We start from the raw sequence: 13,575 nt of genomic DNA, 5'->3' as shown, positions 1-13,575 counted from the left end.
TTTTTTTTTTTAATTTTATTTTGTCGATATACATTGTGGCTGATTATTGCTCCCCATCTACCCTGTTTTATTTTTCTTTATCTGCTTATGAATACCTGCTATGTTATATAAATTTGTCTATTTATGTTTATTAACTTCTCCCTCAATAGAGTGTAAGTTCTATAATGGCAGGGCTTTTTATGTTGTTTTACCATCACAGCACCAAAAACACTACTCAATAAAAATATTGGGTGAATGAACAGAAAGCTAGCTGAGTATCCAATTGAGAAAGACCTAATAAGCCATGCTAAGAAATTTAGACTTTATCCCACTAGTAATGAGCAATGTCTAAAAGCTGATGCAAAATGTATTATGTATGATATTTCTTATTTATAAAGATAACTCTGGCAGTGGAGTAGAAAATGCACCAGAGGAGATTCACACCAAAAACCCAACAATAGATTATAAGGTTAAGTGAAGCTAGGGGAAACAGCAAAAGGAAAGGGAAAAATGAATTCATGAGAGATACCCACTGCCAGCAAAGGGAAAGTATATCATAATAGTTAAATCAGGCATCAAACAGGTTGGGTGAAAGCTGTGTGACCTTGGGAAAGTTACTTATCTACCCCTTGATTTCCCCATTTCTAAAATGGGGAGAATGATTGTACTTATCTACCTCACAGCTTTACTTTGAGGATTAAATAATGTATGAAAATACAGAACTGACCAAATTTGGTGACTACTGACAGTGAGTTATAACCATGAGGACAGGGACTGTGTCTATTCTGCATGCACTGGTGTGTCCCCAGCATCTAGCACTTTGCCTAGCTATAGTAGGTACTGAAGGAGGCAAATTTGTTGAAGGCAAATGAAATAATGATGATGATTAGTCAGACCAAAAGGTCAAGGTTAACTACAAGGCAATTTCTTCTACAGGATATGAAAGTAGTGAAGACAAATTTGGCCAGTAGTTGGGGAGGCTATTGCAAACTATCTATTCAGTTTGAAAACGTCGAGGCTGAGATGGCTATGGGATCCACTACAGAAAATGTCTAGTAGGCAAAGGAAATACAGGCCCAGATCACAGGAGAGAAGTATAGGCTAGAGAAAGACTGATAGAGCTAGTAATTGAAGACTAATCTAATTGATCAGATCAACCAAGGAAGAGGCAAACAGAATTAAAATAAGACTCCTAGGAATCAAAAACATTTGGCAGTGAGAAAAGAGATAGGGAGAGAAGCTGAGAAATAGTGAAAAGGTGATAAGAGAACCATAAATTTTTAAAGCAAAAGAGGATGTTTAAAGAAAATGGTCAACAGTGTCCAAACTGGCAAGAAATACATTTGACCAATAACTAGAGACCACTGGATTTTGGCAATTAGATTATTAGGGACTTTTGCAAAAGAAGTTTCATGAAGTGGCTGGGCCAAAATCAGATTACAGTGGACTGAGGGGTAAAATAGAAGCTGTGGAAGAGGAGAGAGGATCTGAGGAAGATCATTTCATAATAAAGTAGATTTGGCCATGAAAGCACCCAAAAGTCGACCTGGCCAATAATTTCCACTATCATCTCCAAGTGGTCATTCATTCTTATTACAGAATTCTTTCATGAAACACTTGTGATATATATTACTTCAGAAACAAGGTTGGCCCTAGCTAAAATCATCAAGTATAGTACACCCATCTTTACCGTCCCTGCAGTATGGGTTTTTATACATCCCAAGGGCCCCTCACAGTAGCAAAGACATTTTTTAAAGTGACAAAAGAATGACCTGCAAAAATATAGTAGTTTTATCAAACCTTTTAAACAGTAAGTGAAGGACAGTGGTCTATATATTCTGAGTTATTTTAAAAACACATGTATTAGGAGTAATTGAGTTATTGAGATTTTAAACCAGTTTTTAAAAATAATTATCATAATCATGGATACAAAAGTATACTGTGTATTTCTTTAATCATCATTACTACTCTGCAAGGTATGGATCACTATATCCATTTTGCAAATGAGAAATCTGCAGTTCAGAGAGATGAAGTGAATTTTTTTTAACAGTTCAATTTTTAAAAAATTTTTTATTGGGCCGAGCCCATGGCGCACTCGGGAGAGTGTGGCGCTGGGAGCGCGATGACGCTCCTGCCGTGGGTTCGGATCCTATATAGGAATGGCCAGTGCACTCACTGGCTGAGTGCCGGTTACGAAAAAGACAAAAAAAAAAAAAAATTTTTTTTTTATTGAAATGTATTTATAGGGTACAGAGTTGTATTTCAATACATGTATACATGTATACAATGTGTGATGATCTGTTCAGGGTAATTAGCATATTCAACATTGCAAAACTCAATCATTTCTTTGTGATGTGCACATTTGATCTCCTATCTTCTAGTCATTTGGTAACATGCAGTAAATTATTATTAGAGATTCTTGGGTTGACTGCACAACAAGAGGACTTACTTTATTTTTCCTATTAGCTGTAATTTTGTATCCATTAACCAGCTTCTCACTATGCCCCCTCTCCCCTCCTGCCTCTAGTAACCACAGTTCTCTCTCCTTTTAACAGTGAGATTAAGTATATTGGTCAGAGTATGATAACTGCTGTAGCAACAATACCCAAATCTCAGGGGCTTAACATAATAAGGGTCTATTTACCCTTTTTGTCACAATCCATAGTGGCTAGTGGAGGTGGGAAGGAGGAGCACACAGGGCTCTTCTCCATAAACTCATTCCAGGATCCAAGCTCGTTCCACTAGATAATCTATATCTAGCTAGCCGGTGAGGGAGAGAACCATAACCCATTTTAGAAGCCAAGTAACAGACATCACTCCCAACTGGCCAGAACTCAGTCACACAGATCCACCTATCTGCAAGGGGGAAATAAAGTCTAATATTGGGTAAAGGGAAACACAGATATTGGTGGGCACCGCATTTTATGCCACATCAAGTAATATCACGTTATAGTACATGAAAGATCACCTAACAGTACATGAAAGAACCCAACCCAACACTCCCCAACTACTCTGCAGAATCTTGCTATTCTATGCAGCTGCTCACTTCATTTCACTGAACCCACCTCCACTTTTAGAATTTTTCCAATGACAAGATGGTTAATACCCCAATGGTTCAGTATTACTGTACAATCATATTATGTGTGTATTAATATATATATTTTTTTCTTCTACCTTTTATATTCTATCCTACAACTCCCCTTTACAGATCGATGGTTTCAGCCTTCTGAGAGGCATACATACAGACACAAAACTTGGGGAGCCCTCTGAAGCCCAACCATGCTAGAAATGCATAGACCCCAGGCTAAGAACTCTTCTTTATGGTACCTTACTTTTCACGCTGTCCACTCACTTCCAACTTTCTACCTGCTTCCCTCCTATTCCACTTCAGCCCACTGACCACCTCCTTGTGGCACCTGTCCCTTGGTCTTTGCAGCTGCTTTCCTTCTGCTTAGACTGTTCTTCCCACAGAGTTCCACATGGCTCATTCCCTCAAGATCATGGCTCAAATGTCACATTCTCAGAGAGATCTGCCCCTTCCCACCTTCTCATTCCACATCCACTCACATCCATTCTTTATTTTTCTCTTTAGCACTTTTCACCTTATACACTATGCATTTTACATACTTATGAGTTCATAAATTGTCCCTGCATTAAAATGAGAGCTCTATGGGAGCAGCAGCGTTTTTGTTATTTTGCTTACTGCTCTATCCCTGGCACCCGCAACAGTGCTAGGAAAACCATAAATATTTTTTTGGATGCATGAATTGAGGGGTAACAGCACACAGACCGATGTACAAAATGTTCTTGTTTGAAAGCTAGATTCACAGGTGTTCATTTTAACATTGTGCTTCATAAACTACAGAGATATTATATACTTATATATATCAAATATTATAATATTACATTATTTTAAAGTACTACAGGAGTTTGGACATATAATCCAACTCAAAAAGTTCTGCCTGCTCAGGTATACACTTTTACACCTTTTCTTATCTAAATAAAATAGTCAGACAGAGAAAACTGGGCAGGAAAAAAACCTGTCATTTTGATTCCTTAGCTAGTTAAAAATAAATTTTATTCATATTTTTCCCTCTAATATGTCTTAAAGGTGAAATGGAAAATTACTTCACATAATTCTTTTTAAAGCTATATCATGACCTTTTAAAATAGTATCTTACCTTATAGAACTGAAACTAACAGTTTTCTTTGAAGATTTAGGTACCTAGAAGTATTTTCATCTAAATTAGTTCTTCTGTAGATGTTTTTTTAAATGATTTGATGATTTCTGTTAATTTTAATTAAAATGAATGTAAATTTCAGCAACAATTTTTTATTCCAAAATTCACTTTTCAAATGTATAACTCTTAGATTTATCACTAAAAATATAGGATTCAGATGCAAAAACGCATTATGAGACCTAAAACATTGATGAAAGATATGCTCACAGATTAAACAATAAAGAAGGGCAGGGGCAGGAAGGAGGAGGAAAGGAAAAAGAAAGGAGGAGAGGAACTTAAGGAAGAGAAGGAAGAGGGAAGGGACAAGGAAGGGGAGAGAGGCCAAGAGAAGCAAGGAGACTGCCCGCCTGCCTGCACACAAACATAACACATGCTTGCATACTGTAGATTAGTTTCACAGCCCAAGAAGCTAAGGGGCTACAGAAACAATCATTGGAATGCATCCATTGTCATCCACTGCACCAAGGTGTAAGGGTACATTAGTTAGAAGGCCTGCTTTTGAGATGCAGTTCTGCCATTTATTCAGTAGATATTCAAATTCAGTCTCAGTTTCATTGTTTATAAAATTTAGGTAATTTTACGTAACTGTTAAAAAAGATCATGTACATAAAACTGCTCTGTAAACACTAAAATGCTAAATAGAAAGGCATTTGTAAATTTATAAATTAAATAAACCAGGCTTATATTAAAAAGATTTATTATACTAAATTACATTGTAGTGCTCTGAAAAAGTCCTGGTACTCAAATGGCACAGTGAGAAGGTTAGAGATTCCAACCCCATACATGATAAAGTAAATCATATTTTCTTGGTGTGAAACGAGAGCCTAACAGTCTCCCAAATACCCTCCTAACAAAAAGTAGGAAGGAGAGAATTGTAACCACAATATGTTCATTTGAAAAAAAATAAGTGACTACACAAAATAGAAACAATGTACATTGAATCCTAAATTAAAGCTATTATCAATAGTAGTGGTTGACAATTTTAAGACACTTAGCCAAATCAAAAATGCAAATATATTTCAAGTGACTAAATAGTCACAGAGTAAAATACTAAATACCCAACAGAACCAAACAAGTTTGCCAAAGGGAACTGTAATGTACTAACATGTTATGGTCTTTTTCAAAGGTCTATTCTTAGATGCAAAACAAACTCTCTTTAATTAAAACCTGTGCTTATAACCACATTTCCTGAGTAAGTAAAGCCTAATGAATCCAACATAAGTAAAACACTGTACCCTGGAAACAGAAAGGACCTAGTAGTTTCACATAACGTTTCACCACTCCCACCACAATAGCAAACATGCAACCTTAAACTAAGTGAAAGCTTTCTAAATTTAGATTCTTTCAAATAATGCATCTTAAGTTATATGTAAAGGTTTAGTAAATTATTTATGATGTCCCTTAATCTTTAATAATGGGATATCATGTTTAACTTGTAATCAAAATGGAAAGAAGGCTGTTATACCATATATTACTGTACTGAGAGTCAGAGTTTCCAGTCTATATTTAGTTCACATTAAAATGGAAGCAAAGACGCAAACCAAGCTAAAAATAAAATGTTCTACAAGGATGAGATTTTTTGAAATCTAACTTTATTTGGTCCCTTAAATGCTGATTGTATTACCGGCACCTTAACTCCGCAGTACTTTCAAACCTAACTGTATCATCCTCCATCTTCTAGAACAGAGGACAGCAAACTGCCACCCACAGACCAAATCCACCGGCCATATCCTGCCAGCCTCCGGATTTTACATAGACAACAAGCTAAGAAGGCTTTTACAGGTTTAAATGAAATTTTTTTTAAAAAACAGGAATAATAATTCTTAACACATGAAATTCAAATTTCAGTGTCCTTAAATAAAGTTTTATTAGAACACTGCCACATTTACTTAAGTATTGTCTATGGCTGCTTTACACTATAATGGCAGAGTTGAATAATTTTTTTCTTTATTATGGTACATATGAGATATATATGTATATAAAAATTGGTTTTCATCCATATTTACTGACTCATAACTCCCACTGGGTTTCCCCACTCAGTCTATTAGTATTAAATCATTAAATCTTTTTGTCCACTCACACTTCCACAGTTTGAGCATCAATCATGCCTACATAACAAAGCCTCCATAAAACTCCGAAAGGACAGGGTTCAAAAAGCTTCTGGACAGCTGAACATGTGAAGGTTCCTGGAGAATGGTGTACCCAGGGAGGGCATGGAAGCTCCACACCCCTTCCCCCATACCTTGCCCTATGCATCTCTTCATCTGTATCCTTTGTAATATCCTTTGTAATATTCTTTGCAATAAACTGGTGAACATAAGTTCCTCGCTGAGTTCTGTGAGCTGCTCTAGCAAATTAATTGAACTCAAGTAGGGGTTTTGGGGAACCCCAATTTATAGCCAGTCCTGCAGAAGCACAGGCATAATAACCTGGGGCTTGCAACTGGCATCTGAAGCAAGTGGGGGCAGTCTCGCGGACTGAGCCCTCAACCTGTAGAATCTGACGCCACCTCCAGGTAGATAGTGTAGGAATTAAACTGGAGGACACCCAGCTAGTGTCCGCTGCAAAATTGCTTGCTTGCTTCCTTGCTGGTGGGGAGAAATCCCCACACATCTGGTGTCAGAAGCACGCTCTGGGAGTATAATGGGAGAAACTAAGTTTGTTTTTTCCACTCAGTATAACTGACAAATAAAAACTGTATGTACTTATGGTGTACCATGCGGTGTTTTGCTCATAAGTATACACTGTAAAAATTATTAAATTAAGCTAATTAGCATATCCATCACCTCACACGCTTTTTTTTTGTAGTGAGAACGTTTAAGATCTACTCTTTTAGCAACTTTCAAGTATACAATACATTATTATTAACTATAGTCACCATGCAGTACAATAGAACTTATTCTATTCTCCAGTATAAGAATTCATTCATCCTGAATAACTGAAACTTTGTACCCTTTGATCAACATCACCCCACCCCCAAACCCATTCTCCCCGGTAACCACCATTCTCAGAGTTGAGTAATTTTGACAGAGACCTTATGGCCCACAAATCTATAAAAAGTTATTATCTGGCCCTTTACAGAAAAAGTTAGCCAACTTCTGCCCTTGACGAATGTTAGTTATTATTTGAGATATTCTGCTCCTCATCTGTCAATATGTAAAAGTTCCTACTTGCCTCTCATCTCATACTGAGTTTCTGAACAATAAACCTGTCATTATCACTTTATCCGCATTTTTTTAACACTCTTTTAGCCATGTTTCTGTTTCCCATCCTATTTGGATCATTACCCATTTACAATGTTTTAAATGTAGCTAAAGTTTTAAATAATATTTTCTAATTTATTCTGTTTCTATTTTAAATGCTGAATGTGAAACATCATGACCTAATAATGGGCTGTCACAATTCGAAAAACACTGAGCAAGTCTTCCCTACCCTACTCTATCTAGGGCTGTGTTGAAAGATAATGTTTTAATTGCACAAATTGCATCTCATAAAGCAGTGAAAAGCACATACATATGTAAGCATGTGTTTATGTGTGTGTGTGAGGGGTGTGTGTGTGTATGTGCCACACAAACCATCCCAGGCTGCTACTCAATCAGGATGGAAGATGCCACTAGTAATAACCTGTCAGACCTAGTGGTGTTTTGGTGTATCTTCAGGATATATGAGCAAGAACTGCTTTGCTAGTATAACTGTAAAAGATGACTGGGCTTTGCGCTAGTCCTGGGGTCTACCTCTTCTCTGGGCTCCCCCATCTTACACACCTGTGGAAGGAGTCAAGAGAGTATATTTTTCTAAAGATCCTTCCCTTAACTCTCATCTGGATCATAATTGGAGAATGGGAACCAACAGTTAAATTCAGCAATTCACATTCTACAAATTCTCCCATTGCCACCTTCTTCTCTGAGGATCAGTGTATGTCAAAAGAAATGTAACTGATGAAGTCTGTGGCATATATGAACAGTCCGGATTGGGGGATGTTGGGTGTGAGAGGTGCAGAATGAATTAAGTTTGGCAAATTTATTTTTAAAGAGGGCACCCAAACCCAGTGATTTTATGGGTTCCTTTTTCAAATTCCTTGTTAAAGTCCCCCACTGATATCAGACTCTTTCTGTTAAGATTTTTAAGCTATGATAAAAATTAGAATATATAAAGGACTATGATAAAAATTAGAATATATAAAAGACTATGATAAAAATTAGAATATATAAAGGATATCCATAAGCATTTGCTTTGTATATGTTTACGATCAAATTAAAACTCAACTTCGAGCCCTCACCAGTAGACAGCACAAACTCCATAAAAAAGAGTAACATAACATCCTAAACCCCATTTAACATAGAGGTAACTTTTCATTATTAAAAATAACCGATCTGAACTCTGCACTTAGCGGGAACATGTGACAAGAAAGCCAGGCAAGCCGATTGCCCCATGCAGGGTGAGATTAAACACCATTTACCACTGGCGTCAAAGGCCGCCTGATGTCACCTCCCACCTACCCTCTCAGAGTGGGCCAAGAGGGGGCAGACTGCTGCCCGCGGGAAGGAAGGCGCTGGGGCTCACTGTGGCTCTGGCAGGTCGGCCTGCACGCACGCACACTCTACCAAACCACTGCCGGACAGGGAGGGGAGAAATAAAGCCCCCCTTCTAAGTTCCCTAAGTGGGAACTCGCAAGAGCGCTGCAGCTTTTTCCCACGCTCCCGCCGAACCGCTGGTTCCCGCTCCTCCGCCTGTGGCAGCCCAGCTCCCCGGGAGCCCACCCTGGGAGCCTCGCGCGCACCGGCCGGGAAAGCCTCTCTCGCGCGCCGCGGTCCAGCTCCCCGGCCCCGCCCCGCGTTCCCCGATCGCCCCGCGCGCTCCCGGCGCCCCCTCTCCACCTCCCGCCGCGTGTCTCCGGCTTTCCTTGCTCCCCTCAGATCCGCCCTCCCCGACTCACCTTGGTCCGGAGCTGCCCCGAGGTGGACACTTTGCGGATCAGTTTCTGGGGTCCCTCTTGCTCCGCTTCGCTATCGGACGAATCCTCTCCCGGCCCCGCCGAGGCAGGGGCGGGGGTTACCGCGGCGCCGGCCCCGGCGGCCGCTCCTCCCACGGCGCCCGGAGGGTGGTGCTGGCCGCCGGCCCCTGCCATCCTCTCCGACTCCTGTGGGGACACAGCACCGCCCGGCGGGGGCGGCGGCTGAGGGTCAGCGGGTGGGCTCTGCCCGAGCGGGGCCCGGATCCCCGCGCCCAACCGCCGCCGCCATCTTCTCCCCTGGCTGCCCCCTCAGGAAGGGTCGCCGGGGACCAGATGCCCGCCAGCCTCCTTCGCCCGGTTCCCGCCGGAGCGGCGGCCGCAGGGGACGCAGACCCCGGCCCGCCCGGGACCCCTGCGCACTTAGCCTCGGGATGCTCTGGGGTTCGTGACCCAGAACACGACCAGCGCGGGTAGAGAGGATGGGGGTGACAGAGGGATTGGGGCAACCTCCCTCCCACTCCTTCTAGGATCTGGGGTCTCCAGGATGAAGGGGAGGCAGGAAACCTCCGCAGCCAACGCCTCCGCAGGTCCGGCAGTAGCGACGTTCCTTCCCTCGGTGCTGGGCTGCAGGGGCAAGAACGGCCCCTCGGGAACAAAGGGAACCTACGGTTTCCTCCCGACTCCCTTGGGTGCACCCGCCACCTCCTGGACCCCGAATATCTCCAGAGACACTTGGGCCTCGCCGCACGGTTCCAGATGAATAAAAGTCCCCTCTGGCCCCGAGATGGACGGGCGCTGCCCCTTGTCTGTCTCACGACCCCCCACCTGGTCTTAGGACCATACCTTTCCTGCCTCTGCCTGGGGGTTCGGGTCCTTTGGGCTCTCCAAACCGTGGTGTTCAGTTTCTGGCCCACCCCCACCCCCATCCGGCGCACACGGAAGAGAAGAGCATTTTCCGGGAGGTTCAGCTCCGCTCTGAGAACTTTTCGTTCAGAAAGAGCGATCGCCTTTGGCTAACAGGAAACTGGGAAGGGCGTGGAGAGAGCGCAGAAACAAGAGAGTACACGCAGCCCTAGACGACAAAATGCAAAATAAATGTCTAAACTGAAGCGCTAACCGAGACTGCCTGGAAGAAAACAATGCACTCGAGCCATGTGAACACTAGCACCCGAGCACAAAAATCTTTGGAAGTGCTGGGAGAGCCACTCCCTAACCCGGACTAAAGCAGGAGGAAATGGGATCAACAGGCTGCTGCCACCGCTCACAACTCGTCACATGCGAGCTGGTTACGCGGGCCACTTGGGAATAGCAGCCTCAAGGCAGGTTATGCACGCTCTGCGTCAAAGAACCCTTGCAGGTGGGGGTGGTCTGGGGGAGAAGATACTAAAATGACAGATACTCAAATGTCATCCAAAGAGAACTCCAAACTGGTGTTAGCAATATTTTTAAGTAGGGCAAAAAGTCCCTGCCAGACTGGATGGAGTTTCTCCACCTGGATGAAGCATTCAATCTCTTTAATATGTTCAAGTCCTTCAGTATTCATTCCTCTTGTACTTTTTTACGTTAACATGACCTTTAGGTTCCTTCAAACTAAGATTTTATTGGGTTTTTTTCTTTTTGGTTGCAAACTTGCTCCTAATAATTTGATTTCTGTGTTAGAGCTGACAGTTCTAAAAGGTTTTAAGAAACACTATGCAATCCCAATACTACACATCACACTGTAGATTAAATTTATTTAAATGTAAAATGTGCTGTTTAGTTTAAATTTGCAAAGACAGGAAATTATTGCCATGTAATCCTAACACAGAGGCTGCTTCAGTTGATTTCTTTAGGGAAGGCAAGAGTGAGGCAAAATGAACTTTAAAAGCTCTGGTTGATTACAGGATGGTTGCTGATAACACCAAGGTCCAGGGTTCAATCCCTGCATCTGTCAGCTGTCAATAAAAAATAAATAAAAACTTTAAAAAAAAAACTAATTTAAAAAATAACCCTATGGCTCTATTAATACGTAATTCTGTATCTACAAAGAACATACTGCTGGGAGTTCTTTAAGAGAAAAATAATCAAAAAATGGCTTTTATCTCCACCTAACTTTTTGATCACTGACAAGTCTAATGGTTTGGAAATGTAGACAGGACACCTAATAGAAGGTCTTTTGAAAGAATAAACTTAGGTCAGCCCTCTCTCCTGATGTAAAGAAATTGGGGCCCAAAATCACAAATTGGGACCAAAATCAAAATCATGTGACTCCTACTCTAATGTTCAATTCACTTTACCACACTATACAACAAAAATCAGTTTATCAGTTATCATACACTTCTATTCATACTTTATGGCTTTCGAGTTTTACACAGCTACATTTTCCAGAATCCAAGCAGAGAGTGATTAAACTGAAAGGCATTCTCTAATGCCCGTCCCCATTGTCTGACCTTAAGAGGACGGATTAGATTTCTCTTTGATTCAAACACTGATTGCTTAAAGATATGTTAAACGTTTCACATCCAAGATCTGGGCAATTAATTCCTCAAAGTAAAGGTATTCATTACTTATAAAGATTTAACCTCACAGCCAGCCCTGCTCTTCAGAGACTTTTAGTAAGTTGTAAAACTTGGTTGTGACTTTGAAAGCAAAGCCAGTCCTAGCCTGCTCATGCTAAATAAATGATTGCTGCTCTACAATTTCCCTAGCACTTAGCAAACTCAGGCAAACAAAGGAATGTCACCTCTCTTCTCACAAAGGCAGCTAGCTCACAAAAAACCCTCTTTTCTTCATTCATCTCTTCTGATGAGAGACTATTTCAAAGAATCCCTAATTTAACATACCTTACCCACTGGCTTCTTCTCAACTCTTATCTATAAATTAGAAGTTTCTAGAATGAAGAGCCAATCTGTACACTATATACCTTCAATGTTCTTCACCTTCTTTAAAAATACTACAGCAATATCAAGATCCCAATATTTTCAACCATTTTAATGTAGTTCAAAGTGGCAATTGAAACAAATTTCATATATGTGGTATATTACATTATTTATTTGATTTATAAGATTTACTCGACCTTTTCCTTACTTGGCATTTCAGATTTTCAAATAACTTAGATGCATCGTACATATTTCTTCTATTATTGTTACTTTGATATCTCTATTTGGGACATATCACAAACACGTTATTAAAAACTTGGGACATATGCTGTCTAGACAACGCATTCAGGATGAAATGAAAATAGGTGAATCTACCCCTAAATTAGGTTTCTAGCTTAATAGGGCTTGCTGTGCCATTAGAAAAAAAAAAAACCTATGCCATAAGTCACAGCCAAATTACGTGCTGATAACAACTTTATGAATATTAATGTATTATTATCTATAGATGTATTTTGAATTACAGTCAGTAATTATCACTCCTCATAACAAAAAAGGTTTAATATCCATTTGCAACTTTTAAATCCCATATAGTCTATGGTTTTACATTAAATATTATACCAGAAGCATGCAGAATGCTATATTTTATATCCTGAAGAACTCAAGAAGGCACTTTAAAATCAGTCACGTTCTAGGTCTCATGTTCCTAATCAATAAGGAACCATGCAATTAAAGAACACTGCAGGCTGAACAAGTACAGGCCTTAGGAGACTGCTCTCATTAAGACTATGTATTTCCATAAACCACTATTTGTTATGTGTTAAAAATCTAACATTCAGAACTTTACCCTATTAATTTTCCTTAGTTATTACTTGAATGAAAAAGATTTTGAGATTAGTCATGATATCAACTGCAGTACATATGAGGGGTCTTCAAAAGTGCACAGAAAGATTTGTATCTTTCATTTCCATTTTCCACAAACTTTTTAAAGTACCCTCATCGGGTCACCCTTGTACCTGAGGCAAAAATCTTTCATCATCTAGACCTAATGCATACATATGTTCATAACCTCTCATTTATATTCTGGCCTTTTTTCCTTTGAAACCCTTCCCTTCCTAATTTTCCATTAGTTTTGGATAGTTTTTATCAGAACTGACTAATATAAAGTGATTTGGAAATAAAAACAAATTTTAGTAAGTAAAATGCACTCTAGCATTTCCCCACCAATAACTAGTTTGTAAATGATCCCACATTTTTTAAGTTTTGGCTAGAATTCCAACCACTCATTTTCCTCCTAGGATATTACCTATGAGTAAGGATTGTTTGGCTAAATATCTTCCTACCCACCATGCCCACCACCAAAATATTTTTTAATTGATTAGAAATGTAGGTAATGCCTCTATTTCCTGAGACTTAATTACATTCCAAAGTTAGCATTAAGGAAAATCCACAAAAATTTAAATGCTGCCATTTACCGTCTTTAGGCCCAGTGCCCTAACCAGAGTAACGATAAGCCTAACAGTTTATTCAAATGCTCCCACTTAAC

General features: G+C 40.1%; 1 protein-coding gene across 3 annotated transcripts in view; it reads right to left on the bottom strand.

Moving 5' to 3' along the window:
• DGKH (diacylglycerol kinase eta) overlaps positions 1–9,360 on the bottom strand; it is a 169,066-nt gene extending 159,706 nt beyond the window's left edge. The window contains exon 1 of one of the 3 annotated variants that reach the window (XM_063101712.1): positions 9,157–9,360. In XM_063101712.1, the coding sequence (XP_062957782.1) occupies positions 9,157–9,348 (192 nt within the window). In that variant the 5' untranslated portion in view covers positions 9,349–9,360. The remainder of the gene's footprint in view (positions 1–9,156) is intronic. The other 2 variants (XM_063101703.1, XM_063101710.1) reach the window with 2 other exon arrangements.
• Positions 9,361–13,575: the final 4,215 nt, after the last annotated feature.

This window comes from Cynocephalus volans, chromosome 7 (genome assembly GCF_027409185.1).
Source record: "Cynocephalus volans isolate mCynVol1 chromosome 7, mCynVol1.pri, whole genome shotgun sequence".
Classification (NCBI taxonomy): Eukaryota; Metazoa; Chordata; class Mammalia; order Dermoptera; family Cynocephalidae; genus Cynocephalus; species Cynocephalus volans.
Note: the sequence above shows the minus strand (reverse complement) of the source record. Positions and strands in the feature narration are given on the sequence as shown.